Source organism: Aulonocara sp. 'chitande type north' Nkhata Bay, linkage group LG18 (assembly GCF_057382095.1).
Source record: "Aulonocara sp. 'chitande type north' Nkhata Bay isolate Kocher_YH1m ecotype deep benthic linkage group LG18, A_spYH_male_GT1.1, whole genome shotgun sequence".
Classification (NCBI taxonomy): domain Eukaryota; kingdom Metazoa; phylum Chordata; class Actinopteri; order Cichliformes; family Cichlidae; genus Aulonocara; species Aulonocara sp. 'chitande type north' Nkhata Bay.
Window position 1 is genome coordinate 33,938,952 of NC_141361.1, and position 23,433 is coordinate 33,962,384.

At 40.5% G+C, this 23,433-nt stretch overlaps 2 protein-coding genes across 7 annotated transcripts in view; both read left to right on the top strand.

Moving 5' to 3' along the window:
• Positions 1-23,433, top strand: part of LOC147309048 (ryanodine receptor 2-like) — a 319,734-nt gene that overhangs the window by 12,508 nt on the left and 283,793 nt on the right. The gene's annotated exons all lie outside the window — the stretch shown is intronic.
• On the top strand, positions 15,593-16,628 carry LOC147309049 (uncharacterized). Its single transcript, XM_086272071.1, has one exon. The coding sequence runs from the start codon at positions 15,681-15,683 to the stop codon at positions 16,374-16,376; it is 696 nt and encodes a 231-aa protein (XP_086128197.1). The 5' UTR covers positions 15,593-15,680; the 3' UTR covers positions 16,377-16,628.

The window sequence follows — 23,433 nt, forward strand, 5'->3', positions numbered from 1 at the left end:
TGCCTTTCATCCTCTTCCTCCTCAACTGAAGTTTAGGCTCTAACATAAGAACTCTTACAAGAACATGCTTATTCATTCTTGATATTATCACAATTAGTTATTGACAGGAGGTTTGTCTGCAATCCTCCTGTCTCCAGACAGCTGACAAGAGCCGACAAACAACAACATCCCACATAGCAAAATTGGTATGGCCCAGATCAGGCCCACACACCGCAAAGAATGATGGCCCAGATCTGGTTTGCCAGAGTGGCCCACACATGGGCCAGCACAAGGCCAGTTGCAGACACACTGGTGGTCCTGTGCTGGCCCAGAACAGTTTCAGCTCTGGCCCCAGATGTCAGCCTAATGTGTGCCTTAATCAAGCCATGTAATAACAACATGTGCTGGAACATAATAGTGCAAAAGTAGCATGACGAAACTGTTCAGTGAATGGACTGATTCTTATATAGCGCTTTTCTACTCTCCCAGATTACTCAAAGTGCTCTATACAACATGCCACATTCACCCAATCACACACCTTCTGCTAACTACATTCAGACACATTCACATTCCTGACATGCAGACTGGAGGAACCAGGGATCAAACCACTAACCTTCCGATCAGTCGGTGACCTGCTCTACCTGCTGAGCTACAGCCATCCACTGGCAACGATGAGTAAACCATCACTAGGTTTTGGATAAAGTGTACACTCACGAACCTGTTAAACGTGCATTTGAAACGTTGGCTACCATAGCAGTATAGTATTGCAACATGGCATTTGGGTCTAACTAAAATAGCAAAATAGGAACATAAATAGTGCCATCATTGCCAAACCTGGCCCACATCTGGTTGACATACACTCTGCCATGACACCAGTCGGTCAGAAGGGCCAGCTTGATGCCGGATCCAGGCCAGACCTGTTTGCTATGAGCCTGGGCCACATAACCCAAACCACAATCGAGCCAGATGTGTCATGCCATCACATAGACAGTGCCATCAGGCCTGGCCCATATCTGAATGACATGCGTCTTATCATGCCAGAAGTCAGCCAGCAGTGCAGGCTTGATACCAGATCTGGGCCAGACCTGTCTGCTATGTGGGATACCGTTATAAACTAACAGTATAAGTCGTTGATAATGTAAGTGATAATATGCAGAGATGTGACAATATCAAAATGTAATAAAAATCAGGTAAATACCTCAGTAGTGACCATTGACCCTTTTCCACTTCTTCAAGTGACTGCAGTTTCAGTCCACTGACTGAGATTTGTTACTCATCTTGACACAAAACACTGATAAGTACACAAACTGTCCTAGGCCTTCAGATCTCATCCAGTATAGTTTGTGGGATTGTTGATAACATAATGATATAAATAGTGTGGCTAGAATTTGGAATGACCTGGAATAAGGCCTTTAAATTATGAGGTGGTTTTAGAAGGTTGTTAAATGAATAAACTACTGAAAACCCAGATTCGATTTCTTAATTTCCTTTTCTTGTAAATGAACTGAATTACTATGAACTAAAATTTATGTTCATTGTAACTGCTCCTGAAGGTTTTTCATGTTCGAAGTAGAATAAAGGGCCATGCTCCAACTGATGTTCAGCCAGTATTTTAATCTTCTTTTCACCAGCAAACACCGTGAAAAACTATGATGAAATGATCAATGAAAAACACGGATATTACATCAGCAGAACAAAAATTACAACTCAAATAAAACATACACACAAAGTAAATGCACCAACATACCGTGTGCGCCTTTCTACTGAACATTCATGAGCAATTGTAGTCCATATCTTCTATATTTCCACCTTTTACACAAGCCAGCATTCTCTTTCTGGCTCGAGCCGTCAGTCTCTGGTGACATGTGCGCTTAATTGAGCATCACCCCAAAGCATGCGCACCACAAAGCGCCACACTCAGGTCCACCAGTAGGTGGCGACAACACAACATGAATCCAGATTAAACACCAAATTTTGAACATCGCAATCACATACTAATTACATTTCAATGCGACGACTACATTCATGTTATGAACATAAATTTGTCTCATTAGCCTCTTTTCCATTAGTACCTACTCGGCTCGACTTGCCACGGCTTGCCATGACTTTACTCAGATCGACTGGTTTTCTATTACAATCAAGCACTCTCGTGACTCATCTAGTGACCCCACTGACCAGCCAATCGGTGGCATGCAGTCTGACGACATCACATTTTTAGTACCTGTTCAGATTGCTTTGAACCCCGGCCGAGCAGGTACTATTTAAGGACCTGGTACCAGCTATTATGACCTAATGGAAAAGCCTGAAAACTGTGGCGAATCATGGCGAGTCAATCTGAGTAGAGGTACTGTTGGAAAAAGGGCTACTGACACTGCCTGAGGGAAGCGTGTGTAATGTAAATAGAATGGGTTCTACCACAGAACACTGTGGAACTTATTAACCTTAGTGTGTGATGAGACTCCCCGTTTACATGAAGAAACTGGACTCTGTCAGACAGATGCAATTCAAAGAGCTGAAGTGCTGTTGTTTTGGAGGAAGGGAGGTTCAGGGTTTCAGTAGTCATCATCATGGGCTCATCGGATTAGAATGAGAATAAGCAGTCATCAATCATTTGCAGGTTTTGTCGTTTTATTGTATAACGGGTAAAGGAAAGAAAGACACACATGGACTGCTCTCTCTAAAAAGGAGAAAGTATGATTTAAGTAACTCAAAATGATACATGAACTCAGGAGACTCAAAGAGAAACTCACCTCAGCTGCCGCCCCATGTGGGAGTGAAGAAAGAGTGAGGGGTAGGTGAGTGCAGTCCTTATATAACGAGTGACAGGTGAGTGCAATTAAGGCCAAGCACCACACCCAATCAAAGGTGACGAAAAGAAACAAGGTGCATCTGGTTAAGTGAATGTGCTAAAAGGTGAGCCTTTACAACAGCTGTATCTTTAAATCCTGTGACATGCTCTAATTTCTATTGTGAGATATTGTGGTCAACAGCATCAAGGAAGATGGAGATACATGGCAGATAATTGGCTAAGACAACTGGGTCAAGTGATGGCTAATGGTTTAATTACTGCGAGCTTGAATGCCTGTGGTATGTAGCCCATCAAAAGTGTATATAAATCCAGAAGCACTAACAATCTGACCAGAAATTGAAATGCACTGACATGAAGCCACAAACACTGATGCAGGGCAGCACCAACACTACCATGTCAGAAGAGATGGGAAATTTTTCAGCTCGAGTGCTAAACTGGGAGGGTGTATTTAGTATATAATGTGAGTAGGGCTGCACAAAAGATTATTTTGATAGTCGACTAGTCACCGATTATTTTTGCAATTAGTCGACTAGTCAGATCATGCATCCATTGGACGTAAAACGTACAGGTTATTGCATCAGCATGCGTCTTATAATAACTATCATTAGCTTACAGCTTGAAGTGTTTAAGGTATGTGCTAACTAAAAATAAAGTCAAGATGATAGTTTATTAATATTTTAATGCTCAGCCGTCTGCTCCTTGCTCCCTAAAATTTAACAGGACACTGGAGTATATTCTCGACCATCTCACCTGTTTAATCTGTTTAACCAGTTTTCTGCTTGACGTTTATTCAGCTGTGTGAAAACTATAACTTTAATCTCAGCCAAACCGATTTACTGAGCAACAAATAAAACACTGAAAAAAGCCAAACAATAACATTTTTAAGTTATCTAAGTGACTTCTATATCATGTTTAACCTGAGTAGCGAAAGGTGGGTTTGAAAATGATGTGCCGGGAGTCCGCTGTTCTTGCTGGTTCTACTGAGCCTTGCCCCCGGCTAGCTATTGAGCTGGTGGATAACAGACGTCTCCGAAAACGTCGGAGTGCTTCTGAAAGTATGTGGTGTCTTGATAAACTGAGCAGATATTTGAGGTTTACACAGCTACATTCTCGCCTGAAAATATGTTAAAAGTTTATTTTGTGACCCAGAAAGAATAATAAGAGTAATATTAAAACTAACTAGCTGCCGCCATTGTTGGAAACTGGAATTGGCTGGGCCGTGCTATGAATTCTGGGATAGGTTGGGCCACCCGACCCATCCTTCAAATCTGGGGAAAAGGAGGACATACTTGTCGGCCGTATTTGGAGAAGTCTTCGAATTTGCACAGCCTGTGTGTAATGTAAACGGCCCCTGCATTTGGACACAGCTACAAGACACTGCTTCTTCTTGTTTAACGGCAGCTGGCATCCTTGTACATGCAGTGCTGCCATCTTCTGTTTCAGTCCGTTATTACACTCTTAAATCCTACTACTTATTCCTGCGTCTTTTGGGATCTTACAAAGCTTCAAACGACGTGTCGACTATTAAATTTGTCGTCGACTAATCGTGGCAGCCCTAAATGTGAGGCATTCTATGAAATTATTTACATTAAATATTAAAAACTTTGCTGCAATTAATTTATATATAATGCAAGCCCTCCTCCACTCACTATTTCTGGTCAGTAAAAATCATAATGACTCATCTGAACCGGAGTTTTTGTTTTTAATGGATTAATTAATCATGTTTCATAGACAACAATTCAAACAGTCCTAAATACTTATTTTTTTTGTTCTACTGTTGTTATTTAAGTTACTCCATCCATTTTAGCAATCCTCATAAAATGTTGCACTCCAATTATTTGTCAATCTTTTTTTATGTTGATTGTCTTTGTAACAGTCACAGGAAAACAAGCAAAGCAAAGAAAAGGAAACACACAGTGGAGATCAGCATGATATTCCAGAATAATGCTGTCCTTATTTGGATTCTCCTCTCTTATGTCTTCAATACAAATCACTTTGACCTCTTCAGGTATTCCATTTAACTTTATCCATCCAAGGTAGCTTGTACTTTCTGCTGCTTTTTGAGGTATCAGACATGTTGGGCAATATTAGTGTCCTTTTTTGTCTGGTATTCTATTAAAATAATATGTGTTTCCTTAAGTTGTTTCTCTTGCCTGTTTCAGTAAATCAGTCGGATGATGAATGCTGCTTTCTCCATGGGAGTAAGGGACAGATTGAAATATCCTCACCCTGAACGGAGATCTGTCTGGGTTTTTTTTTTTTGTGTTATTTTTAAGCAAAAAAGACGAAGACCTCTTTCTCCAGGGACAACTGTTCTGTCGATGGTGCATCAGCTCCTATCTCAGCTCCACTAGACACATTTCTAGCATAGGAACAGTGTATGGTGTTTAATGTGTAACTGATCTTCTGGACAGTCTGAGGTTCAAATTGCTGGTACTAGATGGGCCAAAACATAATTTCCCAGAGGTGTTTTATTGGATTTAGGTCAGGGGAATGTGAGGCCACTTAATGGTATCAATCCCTTCATCCTCCAGGAACTGACAGCATAAAAAGCTGGCCATTGTGCAGGGCCCACTGCAGGGTGTGATAGTGAGTCCAAGGATTTCATTGTGGTTAGTGGCAGTCAGGGTGCTGTTGCCCAGTCTGTGGAGGTCTGTATGTCCTTCCATGGATATGCCTCCCCAGACCATCACTGACACTGGTCGTATTGGTAAATGGACTGATTCTTATTTAGCGCTTTTCTACTCTCCCGGAGTACTCAAAGCGCTGTATACAACATGCCACATTCACCCAATCACACACATTCACACCAGCACTGTCTTCTAAGTTTCTTAATGCTTCCTAACTATCATTCATACACATTCACCTTCCAATGAACGCATTGGAGAGCAATTTGGGGTTAGTATCTTGCCCAAGGATACTTGGCATGCAGACTGGAGGAGCCACGGATCGAACCACCAACCTTCTGATCAGTAGATGACCTGCTCTACCTCCTGAGCTACAGCCACCCTATTGAATGATGTTATAAACAGCATAATGTTCTCTACAGCTTATCCAGACCCTTTCAGATCTGGAACATCAGAATGAAAGATATCTTTATTGTCATTGCAACTAGGGCTGGGCGATATGGCCTAAAATCCATATCATGGTATAATTTGAAGCATGTGCGGTAATGATATATATTGCGATATATTCTTTTCTTCTGTATAACGTTTTTTCCGCACTATAAGGCGCTCTTAAAATAATTAAATTTTCTCAAAAATCAACGGTGCACCTTATAATGAATTCTGGTTGTGCTTACTGACCTTAAACCGATTTTATGTCTGTCAAATCTGTCAAAAAATGTTTTAGTCAACTTTGGTAAGCTACGAAGCCGCACCGCTTGTTGGATTGTTGGAGCATTTCGGCTACCGTAGTCTGGAGCCTAACAGAGTAATCTGGGTCCAAAACTCCATCCACTTCAGGTCCTAGAGTCAAACGAACACTGCAGCATCACTGAGAGTTAAAAACTGTCTAAACTATTTTATCTTTAATAAAATAATCAGCGTTGCTGCTTTACCAGGTGTAACAATGAAGTTTAACATCCAGGCATCCATGAAAACAGAATTTATTAAATTTAACAGTTTGAAGTTAGCAGGAAGTTAGCTCGCTAGTTTCCACCTAAACATGATATAGCATGTTCTGACTGAGAGATTTCTGACAAAATTCATGCATGTAGCATGTGCTATGTGATGTGCTAACGACACAGCTATGTTAGCATAACATAAACTGTGAAGCTGGAGGATGAATGCTAACTTTTTTCCACTCGATAAAAGTTAACGTGAGGGTTCCCGATGGTTAGGGACAAATGCAATCGCAATGTAAACGGACTAAGCTTCAGTCAGGAGAACAACTGAGATAATCCATCCACAATACGAGGTTAGTCATTAATATACTGCAACAACATGGGAATAGAGCAGCTGCCAGAGAATTCAGCATTAATGAATCAATGTTACGGAAGTGGAGGAAGCACCGTTTTTGGCTTTCCTCACATTCCAAAACGTGCTTCGTCTCTTCGCTATTACTGTCGCTGGCATAATTTGTAGATGATATTGCTTGCAGGCGCTGCGATGCTTTTGACCAAAACAAGCATAGCTTGATGACTCCATCAACATGCGCTACTGCGGTAGAGCGGTATAGTCAAAATCTCTACCATTGGTCAAATTCACATCATTTCATATAATTTCTACCGCATACTGCCCACTTTATTCTACTTTATACTGCCCACCCCTAATTGTAATAAGTACAACAAAATTAAGTGCAGTCCTTGTGGTGTCTAGAAAGAAAAGTTTCGATATAACTACAAAAGAATAATATAAAAAATTTGTTAGAACACAGTCATTCAGTATAATAAATAAAACCTTATTGCTCATATAAAACCTTATTGCACATAAACAATATTACACATGGCATCCATTGCACTTGTCAGGCTGAATTAGAGGTGATTACATGTCATTCAGTTCAACAGCTACAGGGTGGAAATGGCTATTCAGACTGTTTGTCTTTGTTTTGATGCGCTGGTATCTTTTGCCTGATGGCAGCAGTTGGAACAGATTATGAGCTAGGGTGTGAGGAGTGTTTTATGATATTTCTTGCTTTCCTGAGGCATAGAGAGCTGTGCAGTTCATCCAGGCAGGGTAAAGAACAACCGATGATCTCATGGGCAATCTTTACAGTCCCTTGAAGTGTTTCACTCTGTGATGATGTGCAGCTGGAAAAAAGACAGTAGCACAGGATGCTCTTGATAGAACATCGATAGAAGGACACCAGCAGCTTTTGAAGGATATGATTTTTCCTGAGGATTCTCAGGAAATAAAATCTCTGCTGAGCCTTCTTTGCCAGCTCTGCTGTGTTCACACCCCAGGACAGGCCCTCCGTGACATGAACTCCCAGGAAGCGGAAGTCTGACACCATCTCCACGCCATCCTTATTGATGTAAAGTGGTTTAATGTCAGTTTTCTGAAATCCACAACAATCTCCTTGTTCTTAAATGTGTTCAGGAGCAGGTTGTACCACACTGTCAGCCTCGCTACTTCATCCCTGTAGGCAGACTCTTGCTCAGGGTAAACACCCTGATATTGTACCACTTCTCTTGATGGGTTAAGGACCTTCCATGTCCCTGTCCCTGTCTTCTTGACTAACTGCCTGTCTCCTGGAATCTCCAGGCTCCTGAGACTTTGCAAACCTTCAAGTAATGGCACATATTCATGTGGGATCCTGGATCCTGTGCAACCAGTATAGGATCTAGGTATTGATGCCAGCAAGGACACTGTTCAAAAGAAAGCAGCACCTTTCTGGCTTACTTCTTTGTACCCGATTTTACTTTCAGACTCTGTCCAACTTTCTGCTTCTCTCTTACAATATTGTCAGCGCTCCCTCAACTTCAACTTGAACTTGTTTCTTTACACACAGAACTGAGAGACTGAAGATTGGATGTGTAATAAGAATTGGCCTGTGTGCATCTATCGTGAATCTGAAAGTGATTTTATGTACAAACTAATTTTTCTGTGCACACTAAGAATGTTTCCATGCTTAAGTTAGTAAACAAGGTCCAGTAATATTAAAAATAAATAAAATAATACAAGAAAAATTACATATTTCAAAATCAATCTAAACTAATTTAAATGCCAAAAAATGAACTAAAAAACTAACCAGACAGATGTATTGTTTTACAACGATTTATTGTATGTGGTATGCAATAATTATGCAGTTTGCATAAAAGGAATGTTTGATTCAATAAAGTTTATGCTATGCAATGCTATGCATTTTGTCATTTCTTAAGTGCATTTACCATAAATCAGTTGCTGCTTCTGTGAATTACTAAATACTATCAGCGTTAATCTCTCTAAAATGACGTTAACGCCATAACCGCATTAACGCTGCAAATCTCCATTAGCGAGTTAACGCGGCTCGCGTAACGAGATTAATGCTGACAGCACTACTAAATACCTGACAGCCAGCAAAACTGTCAGATTTTGATGATATGCAGAGTAGAAGTTCTCCTGTACTATCATAAGTGCTTGTGGCACTAGGACACTCTTGGCCGCAAGTCGATGATCAATTTTGTAATTGTATCATCTGGCCATATGTTCTGGACACTTGGGTGAAGAGGGGCTGAGCTGTCAGCTGAACACTACCTGGTGGCAAGTTGGATCAGGTGGCAGGGAGGATGCTGGACAGATCATCTGCACCTAAACGTATAGTGAGGATGTGCTGGGAACGCCTGACAGAGGCCCGGGTCCATGAGATCTTCAACTCGTGCCTCCAGCAGAGCTTCGACAGCATTCCGAGGGAGACTGGGGACATTGAGTTCAAATGGATCAATGGAGCACTTCCATTGCTGATCCTGCTGCACTGAGCTGTGGCCGCAAGGTCTACATATATTTTGTGGACTTGGAGAAGGCATTCAACTGTGTCCTTTGGAGTGTCCTTCGGGAAGTTGCTTCGGGAGTAAGGGTTTCTGGCAGATTGCTACAGGCCATTCAATCCTTATGCAACCGTTGCAAAAGTTTGCTCTGCATAGCCAGCAATTAGTCAACTTGTTTCCAGTGGGTGATGGACTCCACCAGGACTGTCCTTTGTCAACGATTCTGTTCATAATTTTTATGAACAGAATTTCTAGGCGTAGCCAAGTGGTAGAAGGCTTCCACTTCCAGAGAATCTCATCTGTGCTTTTTGCAGATGATGTGGTTCTGTTAGCTTCATCAGGTGACGGCCTCCAGCTCACACTGGAACGGCTTGGAGCAGACTGTGAAGCGGTGGCAATGAGAATCATCACCTCCAAATCAGAGGTCTCAGAGGTCCTCAGCTAGAAAAGGGTGGAGTGCCCCCTCCAGGTCCACTCAGGGTTTGTAGGTTTCCCCATAACAATGCGATTCTCTTTAATGATTGTCCTTATCTCGGATAGCATCCAACTCTCTGACAACCACCCTTGGAGAGTCCAGCTTCACCCTCACAACGTTACTGGCCTGGCTAATCAGTTTATTGAATCTACTGGCATCTGCGTACCTCAACCTGCTGCCCCAGCATGCAACAGACTCATAAAAAATAGTAAGCATTGTCTGGCAGATGATTCAAAAAATCTCAGCCACCTCTTTTCTTGTCTTTGTCACATTGAGCTGCAGGTGATTCTGCTTGTGCCACATGACAGAGGAGTGCACCACAGCCCACTACTCCATTTCATCACCATCACTGATGCATCCAACCACTGCAGAGCAATCAGAAAACTTCTGAAGATGCAGGTGTCTGTGCAGTAGCTGAAGTCTGTGGTTTATAGAGCAAATGGGAAAGAGGAGAGGACGGTCCCTTGTGGTGCCAAGGTGTGGCTGATCACCTTGTCAGACACAGCGTTGAAGACACACATATTGTGGAGAATTCAGGACATGAGAAAGGTATCCACCTTCATTACTGTCAGCTTATCACCCAGTAGGGTTAGCCTGATGGTACTGAATACACTTGAAAAGTAAAAAAAAACATGACCCTCACAGTGCTTCCTGGCTGGTCCAGATGGGCAAGAACACAGTTGAGCAGGCAGATGATGGCATCCTTAACTCTGACATGGGGCTTGTAACCTCTCCCTTAACCTCTTCCAAGATCAGGCAGTCCTCCCATCCTGTCTAAAATCAGCCACAATCACCCCAGTGCCAAAGACATCTCCCATCACTAGCCTGAATGATTATTGATTATTGTCCTGTGGCCCTCACTCCAGTAATCATGAAATGCTTTGAGAGACTAGTCCTTCAGAAGATTAATGATCTATCCCCATACCTCGACACCTACTAGTTTAGTTTGCATATCGTGTGAACAGATGTAAAGAAGACACCATCACTGTAGCTCTCCACTCTGTGCTGAGCCACCTGGAGCAGCGGCAAAGCTACATCGGAACGCTCTTCATGGATTACAGCTAAAGCATGGCTTCTTCTGTTTACACACGTGATTAGCTCCTTGCTCTGAGAACACCTATTATCTCTTCCGCTGGAAAGCCTACAATACCCAAAAAACTGAGAAGGAGACCTTGGGGGTGTCGAGCAGGGATTAAACAGATGTTGAAGAGGAAGAGGTTTAAATCCGGTGTGCCGGAAGTCATTAAGCGCTCACCCGGACCCAGAGAAAGTTCAGAGAGTCCAGTATAATGTGCTTCACTGAAATGTGGCTGAATGATCAGATACTGGATTCTAATATTTCAATCCCTTGCTTCTTCACGGTTTGAAAGGACACAGACACCGTCGCCAGTTTACCAGTGTCATCGCCATCACTGTCTACATCCCCCGTTCCCGCAAGGCCGATGTAGCTTGTGACATCATCAGCTCGGTGACCGCACATCTCCAAATAAAACGGGTGCCTTCATCTTCATCACAGGTGACTTTAACAGGTATCTCTCTCCTCCACACTTCCCACTTTTCACCAGTTTGTCAAATGCACCATAAGAGACAATAGAACACTGGACCTATTTTATACTAATGTCAGAGATGCCTACACCTCCACGGCCCTCCTTCCACTGAGCAGGTCAGATCACAACCTTGTCCTGCTCACACCAGCATAGAGGGCAATGGTTCAACAGAAGTCAGTGACTGTAAAAAGTGTGAGGAGGTGGTCTCAGTGAGCCATGAAGACACTTCGGAAGCCACCGACTGAAATGTCCTGTATGAACCACATGGCAGTGACATTGATGGTTTAACAGACTGTGTATCAGAGTATATAAAGTTCTGCAGTGACAACTCTATCCCCATCAAAGAGGTGTGCTGCTCCCCAAATAACAAACCTTGGGTTACAAGCAACTTCAAGGCCCTTCTCAATGAAAAGAAAAGGGCCTTTTTGAGGGTTGAGCGTTATCACTGGCTTCCAGAAGAAAGGTGGTGATGAAACTGAGGGGGATGTGCAGCGGGCTAACGAGTTAAACCAAGTTTTCAGAGGGTTTAGCTTCATCTCCCCCTCCTTAAACATCAGTACCCCGAGCTGCCCACCTGCAGCCGCCTCACTGATCTAAGCTCCTGTGACACCTGGTGGCAAAGCATTACAGCCCCAGAGGCCATCTCACCCCCCCATCAGCCAGACCAACCTGCATATCACACCCACTCAGGTGAGATGAGGGCTGGAGAGGCTCGTGCAGGGGGAAATCAGCCGACGGCATCAGTCCCAGAGTGCTGAAAGCTTGTGCTAGCCAGCTGTGTGGAGTACTCCATCAACTATACAACCTGATCCTGCACCTCGAGAGAGTCCCAGTGCTATGGAAAACATCTTGCTTGGTTCCAGTGCCTAATTAGAATCATCCAGAGGCACCAAGTGACTACAGGCCTGTAGCACTAACCTCTCACCTCCGTTCTTCGACTTCTCTAGCACCTTTAACTCTATCCAGCAAAAGCTGCTGAGGGAGAAGTTGGAGAACATGCAGGTAGAGGCTCTGCTGGTCCAGTGGATCAGCGACTACCTGACAGGCAGACCACAGTTTGTGAGACTGCAGAGCTGTGTGTCAGACAGTCTGAACAGTAACATAGGAGCACCCCAGGGAAATGTGCTGTCCCCTTTCCTCTTCACCAACTGTACGGCTGACTTCAAGTACATCACAGAAGCTTGTTTCCCCAGAAATTCTCTGATGACACGGCCATTATTGGAAGTGTGGAGATACGAAGGGAAGAGGCATATAAAGGACTGATGGATCACTTCGAGAGGTGGTGTGAGGTGAATCACCTGCAGCTGAATGACCCCGACCCTCTCCTTTCTGCATTGGTGGGACAGATGTCGAAATAGTCACATCCGATAAGTTTTGGGAGTTCAACTGGATCACAAGCTGGAGTGGTGTGCCAACATGGACGCTGCCTACAAAAAGGGTCTGAGCTGGCTTTACTCTCTACGAAAGCTCAGATTCTCAGGTTCTATCAGTCTGTTGTTGAGAGCACCATCATCTTTGCTGTGGCGTGCTGGGGTGCAGGCATCAAAGCAAAGGACACAGACTGAACAAACTCATCAGGAAGGTCGAGTCTGTTGTTGGCGTGAAGCTCTCCACCCTGGAGGAGGTGATCAGTGACAGACTGCTGACTGCTGGTAATCATGGACAATGACTCCCATCCTCCATAACACACTGGACAATCTGAAGAGCAGTTTCAGCAACAGGTTCCTTCAGCCTGGCTGTCTGAGGGAGCGTTACAGGAAGTCGTTACTTCTATAATAATAATAATAATAATAATAATAATAATAATAATAATAATAATAATAATAAATTTTATTTATGAGCGCCTTTCAAGTCACCCAAGGACACTTTACAATAGGATAAAACACATAACAGAACACTGACACAATGAAGAGCAATAAAAACAAAAGTAAGAGATAAAATGAACAAACAGTGGATTCACAGTGAACATGCAGATTTGAACAGATGAGTTTTGAGTTGGGATTTAAACTGGGGGAGAACCAGTGTTTCTTATATGTGGGGGCAGAGAGCTCCACAGCCTGGGAGCAGAGCAGGTGAAAGCTCTGCTTCCCATGGTGCTGAGGCGGAAGGGAAGCACAGAAAGCTGGATAGAAGAAGAAGATCGAAGTGAGCGGGCAGAACAGGTAGTGCTGAACAGGTCAGAAAGGTAAGGAGGAGCGAGGTTATGAATGGCCTTGAAGGTGAGCAGAAGAAGTTTGAATATTATCCGGAATTTCACAGGGAGCCAATGAAGTTCCTGAAGAACAGGGGTGATGTGCTGGTAGGAGGGGTTCTGGTTATGGAGGGATTTTTGGGGAAGACCATGCAAGTGAGAGTTGCAGTAGTCAATACGGGAGGTAACAAGACTGTGGACAAGAATGGACGTAGACTGGGTGGAAAGAGAAGGAAGCAATCTGTTAATGTTACGTAGATGGAAGTAGGCAGAACAGGTGAGATTATTGATGTGAGATTTATAGGAAAGTGAACTGTCTAGGGTGACACCAAGGCTCTTAACCCGAGGAGAAGGGAAAACTGTGGAGTTATCGATAGTGAGTGAGAAATGGTTCGCCTTCAGAAGGTTGGATTTGGTGCTTCTGCTGCTATCAGACTCTTTAATTCACCCACTTGGGTCAGATCCACACATTTGGAACAGAACTAATAACACCTCAATGCCCACTGTCACTTTTTTACACCACAACATATATTTGCACACATACCTGTCCTTCTACATTTATATTTATACCTATATCTCTATATTTATCTATTTTCCTAATATTTTTCTATCATAACTCTGTTTCTACTAGAGATGGCACGATACCACTTTTTTTATGTCCGATACCGATACCAATATCATAAATTTGGATATCTGCCGATACCGATATGAATCCGATATAGTGTTTTTTAATCAATGAAACTGTTTTTTTAAATATCTTGCTGCATTTTGTATAAGTTCACACTCAAGTTTAAAACAACAACTACACTAAAGCTATTCTGTTATACCTGTATGCAAAAAAAATATCTCATAGTTCAGCAATACTGATCAATCTAATAAACTTAAACCTACACCATCCTCCCTATTCTGGTATTTTAAAGAGTACTTAGCGTAAATATTAAGCAACCTAACTAATAGGGTTCCAACTCCCAGCAACAAAAATAAATAAATAAAAAATAGGGAATCACCCCTCACACTCCACCTCATGATGCTTAATCGACGTAATCAACCTTAATTTGATGCAGTGTGAAAAAAAATGCACAGAAATCAATTTTTTTTCAAGAAATATTAAATAGATTCAACATCTTTCTTCAACAAAATTGTAGACTGCACAGATGGTACCTTCCCAAAGGAAAAAGTACTATAGCTTACTAGGGTATATTAGACTTAATAGTCACTATATACAGTAATTGACTTCTATTCATTTTACATCAAATTAAAACTTTGGGTGTCAGATAATTATTTATTAAAAGCTAGACATTTTAAATGAGAATAAGAAAGAAAAGTATGTCTTTGTGCCCCCTTTTCCCTGTTCATGCCCTATCGGCCCCCCTGGCTAAACTTTGCTAGATCCGCCCCTGCACAGTTACCAGCGTCAGCTACGTAGAAAAAGATCCTCGAGTAGAAAGTAATATTAAATACATTCTAACAACAGCTGATCAAGCTTAAACGTGCTGCTGTTGTTCAGCCGCTGGTTTCCTCTTTCTGGTGCAAAGTGGGCCAAAAACAAAGAAGAGAGACGATCAGCTGATCATTGATCAGTTTCATGATTGAAGTAGCAGCGAGAAGAGGCAGTCGCTCCATATATCGGTTGTTAAGCTTAACGCAGGAATGCTTTACAAACATTCAGAGATGGACTTACACACTTGCTTTACTTCTCTCGGGGATAACTTTGTCGGAGATGAAATGCCGGGTTGCTAGCGAAGCTCCAAATGCTATCCAGACCACCGACAGGTCCCGCATGCCACAGCCGCTCTATCACGTGATGCATACTGCTCCGACGTGCTAAAATTCTGAAGTGAGTTACGGCGTGTTGCAAGTTTTGTGAGGTGCTTTCGTGATATTTAATGGATCGGATTACATTTTTTATTTCTCTCCGATATCCGATCCAGTAATTTAGGTCAGTATCGGACCGATACCGATACGTAATATCGGATCAGTCCATCTCTAGTTTCTACTCTCATTTTATATGAGTGCTTGTTGTTTGTTGTATATTTGCTTGTATGACAACTCAATTTCCCCTGTGGGGTTACCGCCATCAATTTCTGGAGCAAAGACTACTCAAATTGTTGGAACTTTTGGTACAACCCTGTCTGGATTACGACTTTGATACAGGATATTGGACTGGACTAACGGAGTTAACGAGGTAATTGCAGGCTAGCCAACGCGTTACCAGGCTAACAGCTGACTGAGGAATCAGCTGACTGAACCTGCTACCAGGGTAACCAGATAAAATGGGGCCGAAGAGGACACCGACAGCTGAGGAAGTCGAGGACATTAAAAAGTCCCTTGACTTCATAATGGAGGAAATTTCTACTATCAGGTTGCAGCAGAAAAATATCATTGAAATTGTGGAGGAGGTAAAGCTCCTCCGCATCCAAAATGCCGAAAAAGATAAAAAGATTGCATACCTGGAAAGTAAGGTCGCTGACCTGGAACAATACTCCAGGATAAACGACGTCATCATCACTGGGCTCCATATTAAACCCCGGTCATACGCTCAGGCGGTGACCGCTGACAGCAACGAGGAACCTGGAGAGCTTGACATTAGCTCCACGGAACAACAGGTGGCTGCTTTCCTGCGGTCCAAAGGGATTGCCCTGGACTGTAACTCTGTCGAAGCATGCCACCCTCTTCCCAGGAGGAATGGCAACATACCGGCTATTATATTAAGGTTTGTAAATCGAAAGCACAAGATTACGCTGCTGAAACAAGGAAGAAAATTAAAAGGATCTAATGTCTTTATCAATGAACATCTAACCAAACACAACGCTGAAATAGCCAAAAAAGCGCGACACCTTAAGAAGCTGGGAAAAATCCAAGGCACTTGGACGACGAACTGCAAAATATTCATTAAACTAAACGGATCACCAGAGGAAGCCAAAGTTCTGACCATTAAAAATATGGCGGATCTCGAAAAATATCAGTGAGCAACACGATCTGGACGGCAAACAAGGTAACAGACAACCACACACTCACTTATGACACACACTGGAAGGAAGAACTCAGATACATCTGGAAGAATCAGCTGCATCAGTCAGACAGTTGCAGAATATGATCAATTGGAACTGAAAACATTTAACTATATGGATCACAATACACATGACTTGGAATATGAAATAGATCCAGACAACAACTTTTTCTCATCTAACAATAACAATTGCTGCTACTATACAAATAAAGACTACAATCAGAGGATTAAAACTGAGAATAAATGATCAATTATCCACTTTAACTGTAGAAGTCTCTATGCTAATTTTAGTCATATCAAAGAATATCTTAACCAGTTTTCACATCCATTTAGTGTCATTGCCTTATCAGAAACTTGGATCAATATGGAAAAAGGAACAGACTTTGAACTGGAGGGTTATGAATTCACATTTATAACTAGGCGAAACAAAGGAGGAGGAGGAGTGGCCTTGTATGTGGACAAATCCTTGAAATTTAATGTGGTGGAAAAGATGACGATGGTGATTGATAATGTACTAGAATGTATTACAGTTGAAATTTGTAAAGAAAAAAGTAAAAATGTAATCATTAGCTGTATATACAGAGCTCCAGGTAGTAGTATTGAGACATTTAAAGACTGGATAGAAGAAACATTTATTGAAATGGCTCGCAAAAAAGTTTTCATTTGTGGAGACTTCAATATTGATTTGCTAAACCCAAATAAACATAAAACCACTGAGGAATTTATAAACACAATGCACTATATGAACCTATTCCCTAAAATTACTAGACCTACCAGGATTACATCACATTGTGCAACTCTCATAGACAACATTTTTGCAAATGACATTGAAAATAAGACTGTAAGTGGCTCAGGGGGTTGGGAATCGCATCTGTAACCGGAAGGTCGCCGGTTCGATCCCTGGGCTCTCTGGCCTGGTCGTTGTGTCCTTGGGCAAGACACTTTACCCTACTTGCCTACTGGTGTTGGCCAGAGGGGCCGATGGCGCGATATGGCAGCCTCGCTTCTGTCAGTCTGCCCCAGGGCAGCTGTGGCTACAACTGTAGCTGCCTCCACCAGTGTATGAATGTGAGAGTGAATGAATAGTGGTATTGTAAAGCGCTTTGGGTGCCTTGAAAAGCGCTATATAAATCCAATCCATTACTATTATTACTCCTGATTAACGACATAAGTGACCATCTTCCAATTTTTACAATCTATGATAGGAATTACAAGATCAATAAAATGGACAGTAAAAAAGAGTACAGACGAGTAAGAACAGAAGAAAGAATGAATGCATTTAAAAAAGATTTATTGAAGGAAAACTGGGGTGAAGTATATCAGGAACAGGACGTTAATAGTGCTTATAATAAATTCCTTAGAATATTTACATTACTGTACAATACCAACTGTCCAATAAAGCAATATAGTAGGAAACAGAAATATATGGACTGTCCATGGATAACAAAAGGTCTGCAAAATGCATGTATAAAGAAAAATGCTCTATACAGAGAGTTCTTAAGAACGAGAACTAAAGATGCTGAAATCAGATACAAAAGATATAAAAATAGGTTAACTAATATACTTAGATTTAGTAAAAAGGAATACTATAAGAAGCAATTAGATATAAATAGAAATAATATTAAAAGATTATGGGAAATCCTGAACAGTGTTATAAAATGTGGGACTGGACAAAAGAACTATCCCAAGTATTTCATTTGTAATGATCATGAAGAATACAATATGGATGTTGTGGCAAATAGTCTCAATGAATTCTTTGTAACTGCTGGACCAAATTTAGCAAGAACAATCACTCATCCTGGGAAAGCACAGGAAAAACCCGATACACTGATTGACAGAAATCCATATTCTATGTTTCTCACAGCCGTTGATGAAAATGTAAAAATCACAAATCTTTGGATTGTAATGATATTGATATGATAGTGGTTAAAAGAGTCATTGAGGCTATTATAAAACCATTTACATACATCTGTAATTTATCATTTCAAACTGGTCGATTTCCAGACAGAATGAAAATAGGAAAAGTTATACCTCTATACAAATCTGGAAACAAACACCATTTCACAAACTACAGGCCTGTCTCTTTACTACCTCAATTCTCAAAAGTTCTTGAAAAACTGTTTAAAAACAGACTGGAAAAATTTATAGATAAACATAAACTACTCACTGAGAGTCAGTACGGATTCAGATCAAGCAGATCAACATCATCGGCACTATTAGATTCAATAGAATACATCACAAATTCCATAGACAAAAAGCAATATGTGGCTGGGTTATTCATAGACTTGACAAAGGCATTTGACACTATAGATCATGATATATTAATAAGAAAACTGGAACGTTATGGTGTCAGAGGGGTAGTTTTAGATTGGGTCCGGAGTTATTTAAGTGACAGAAAGCAGTTTGTGAAAATAAATGGTGGTTGCTCCTTATGTATGGACATTGCTCGTGGTGTACCCCAAGGGTCAGTTTTGGGTCCAAAATTCTTCAACTTGTACATTAACGACATCTGTAAAGTGTCCAAAGTATTAAAAATGGTTCTCTTTGCTGACGATACAAACATTTTTTGCTCTGGTGATGATCTGCAGAATTTATTGGAGGATATGACTAATGAAATAAGTAAAGTGAAGTTCTGGCTTGATAAAAACAAATTATCATTAAATTTGAATAAATCTAAACTTATGCTATTTGGAAATAGTAGTTTAAATACAAATGCAAAGATTCAAATAAATGGTGTTGATATTGAAAGAGTCAGTGAAAATAAATTTCTGGGGGTAATAATAGATGAAAACCTTAACTGGAGAGCTCACGTAAGATATATTCATTCCAAAGTATCACGAAGCATTGCAGTACTAAACAAGGCAAAACAGGTATTCGACAGAACATCACTTCATATTCTCTACTGTTCACTGGTTTCACCATACTTAAGCTATTGTGCAGAGGTCTGGGGCAATAACTATAAAACCACATTACATTCACTTTTTACTCTTCAAAAAAAAGCAATTCGAATCATCCACAATGCAGGTTATAGGGAACATACAAACTCACTATTTTTGCAGTCTGAAATATTGAAAATTGACGATATAGTGAAATTCCAAACAGCACAAATTCTATTCAAAGCAAAAAATAAAGAACTGCCAGGTAATATTCAGAGTATGTTTTTTTTGAAAGAAGGAAGTTATAATTTAAGGGGTTTTTGTAACTTCAAAACAATGAAGGTACGTACTACAAGAAAAGGCTTTTGTGTTTCTGTTCAAGGAGTGAAACTATGGAACAAACTGAATATGGAATTAAAGCAATGTCCAAACATAAAACTGTTCAAAAAGAGTTATAAAAATATGATCTTCTCGATCTATAAAGAAAAGGAAAATATTTAAATTAAGTGAATGTCTCTATTTAAAAACAAACAAACAAAAAATTCATGATGTGATATTATAGTATATAGTATATCAGAAATCTGTTCACTATTTTTATTACAAATTATATCAGTAAGGAAGCTGACTAAATATTCACTGATAATTTATGGGACAGGGGTGGGATTAAATAAGTGTATACTTCTTCCCACTCCCTTTCAACATGTAAATTAATCTGAATGTTTTTTTGTATGTAATTTGTATAGTATTTTTTTCTCTCTTATTTCTTTTCTAAATGTACTTGTATATTGTTCACATGTTGAAATAAAAATTACCAATTACCATGTACACGGGTATTTTTGAAAACCACTTTCGTTTTGAAAAAATATCTCCGCCCACATGTAAACACTAAAACGAAGTCAAATCCATCAAGAACACGTCAAATCCTAACTTTGTAGAAATGTTGGCCAATCAGAAGTCTAGAAGCCTGGGAGGGAAAGACTAAACAGGGTTTTGTGCTCTCACAAAACCTTACGTACTTCTGAAAGGTTTTTGTGTTTTCCTGGAAAGGCAGCTTACTTTGTGTTACTTTTCAATCGTGGCTCAAGAGTTGGGAGTTCGCCTTGTAATCGGAAGGTTGCCGGTTCGAGCCCCGGCTTGGACAGTCTCGGTCGTTGTGCCCTTGGGCAAGACGCTTCACCCGTTGCCTACTGGTGGTGGTCAGAGGGCCCGGTGGCGCCAGTGTCCGGCAGCCTCGCCTCTGTCAGTGCGCCCCAGGGTGGCTGTGGCTACAATGTAGCTGCCATCACCAGTGTGTGAATGTGTGGATGTAGTGTAAAGCACTTTGGGGTCCTTAGGGACTAGTAAAGCGCTATACAAATACAGGCCATTTACCATTTTCAAGTGCCTTCATCATTTCAAATGTTAATAACTAAAGACAGTATTTTGGCTGGTGTACACTCACAACTTAGGAATGAACAAAATGCATACAGCATACATACATTTAAGTAAAAAAAATTAAATGTACTAAACACAATCAAGGTAAATGACAGGAAGAGAGACAAGACACAAGAAACAACATCTAACAAATTAAGTTCAGTTGAATCCTGTTTTATTCATATAGTACCAAATCACGACACAGTTATCCCAAGGCACTTTATATTATAAGGTAAAGACCTAACAATACTACTTTTTTAACTTAACCTTTTCCAAGGATGAAGACTTATTAAGATACAGGAAGCCTACAATCAATTAAGCTTTAAAGAATCAAATATAATAAAATTCCCCCCAAAATTTCCCAAATTCTCTAAAAACGTCTAAAACAACATTACTGAGAATCCTTAAAAGCTCTAAAGTTAAAGTGAAAAGCAAACTAAAAAACTGAAAAAATAATAATGATAAAACTTTTGAAACCTCAACAAAACCCACAGATCATATCAGTTCACAGCTTGTTTCTCTTTTACTCAAGTGGTCAAAATCTGGACATATGTTATGGACATTTTTATTATTTCCATATCAACACATGTGGTGATATAAGCAGGATGCTTTTTCTTAGGAAGTGGATAAGTAACTAACTGATATTCAGCAACAGCTCCATAAAGGCACTGAATATTTTGGAGCCTCTCTGCACCGTGGAGCGGAATGAAGGAGGTTCAAATTAGACTCTATTTTATTTATATGTTATTTACAGTTGAATAAACTTTGAACTTTGTATCACCCTCCTCACAGTGTGGACAGTAACAGAGAGCATCAGGTTTGTATAGCAGTGAAAGTAAATAAAAATAGAAGTGTACAAGATAGAAAGCAATATTGCACAGCACCCCTCACTTTTCTGCATTTCTCCCTTCCTTGCAGCTTCTCACTGCAGTGCTCTTATGTAATCTGAAAGATTATAGCAGAATGTTGTAATGCAGAGCTGATGAGAAAACAGAAGTGACAGATAGGAGAGGAGCTGAGGAGGTAAAGCGTAAAGGGAGATGAAAGTACAGTACACAGGAGGGAAAGCTTTGCGACTAAGGTGTTTGTTTTTCAACCTGCAAATGTATTTTGATCTGTGTGGAGATTTGTGTGCACATAAAGGATTTAAGAAATGTGAATAGGTAGAGTAACTGATTATAAATGCCTCCGGCTGCTCCTCGTCTTATTTGCCAGTAAAGGATGCATGTCTGGAAGAATCTCTTACCTCTGTCAGTGGTGACAGGAACATGTATTTGCTTTCGTATAACTAATCATACAGTAAATAATTGTCCTTGTTTTTGTAATTATTGGCTTAATCTTTAATAATCTGTTCCACATATTTTCAACAGGTTTAGCTTCATCTCCCCCTCCTTAAACATCCGTACCCCGAGCTGCCCACCTGCAGCCGCCTGGTTAAACTGGTCAAGGCTGAGGTGCCTTCTGGCAGCCACGCTCAAAATATTCTTCTGCCTATGAATCTGTTAAAATCTGTTTACATTCAAACTTGCATGTGTGAGATGACATTCCCACAATCACAATCAAAGAATGTCTTGATTTGGACATTTGGAGTGACTTTTATTTTTAGTGCATGTTGTTTTTAGGATTGCCATGTGCTTGAATTGTTTACCACTGATAAAGCAAAAAATCTCTGCACTTCTTTAGTCCTCGCAGCGTTTTCATTATTAAAAGAAAGTTATATTATACACTATAATACATTATAAGAAATTTATATTTCTCTTCATGATTGATTTTTATAATAATCTAAGAATAGCTTCTCAAATCTGACTAAGCTTCTTTAACAATGGACTAATAAAGAATTTCTACAAACTAAAAAACCCAAAAACGTCTCTACCATGTTGACAAAGGATGTTGAATACTGAACTGCACTGATGGGACACAGTTTTGGGGATTTTTAGAAGCCAGAAATGTAACTTCATACTTCGTGCTCCCTGAGCATATTAAACCGGTGTGACTTGTATTAATAACATATTTAATTTCTTTCTACCAAACTTCTGTCTTTCCTTTCTTTTTTGTTGCCCTTTGTCCCTCATTTCTTTGCATTTTGTAGGAATAAAATTTTTGAATGTTCAGAGTTAAGTATGATGCCTGAGTATAAAGGATTTGTTTGCATGAAATGTATTATCAAACTGAAGATGTAAAAAAAGAAAAATCTGCTATAGCGGTCCTCAAAGAGCTGAATGTGAAGGGCCCTGATGTTCTTTCAAGTAATAAAGTAACTCTTCCACAGACAGGTTTTAAGTGATTTCTTGATTCGCCCGGTCAGGCACTACTAGGACCTGGGAGTGGCTAGAATTGCTTTCCAGAACAGTGTGGTTAATCACAGTGAAGTCATGATTTAATAAGGGGGATAATTACTTATTATTATTACTACAGGTAGGGCTAGATGAAATCATCATTTCAAAAGTGCATTTTGTATTGACTGAGGTTAACTTTGTCTAAAATTACTATTTCTTATCAAAGACGTGAGTGTGACAGCTCCAGCACTATAGGACAGTTTGATATTATACATATTGTCTTGGCAGTTACAAATGAACACAAGATGGCAAAATTAACTTGCTTTTCTACTCTGCTTTAGCACTCAAAGGACTTCAGTCATCCAAGCCTCATTCACCCATTCACACACATTATTTCCAATGAAAGCACCACAAACAACTTATCTTGCCTAAGGATTCTTTGGCATTCAGA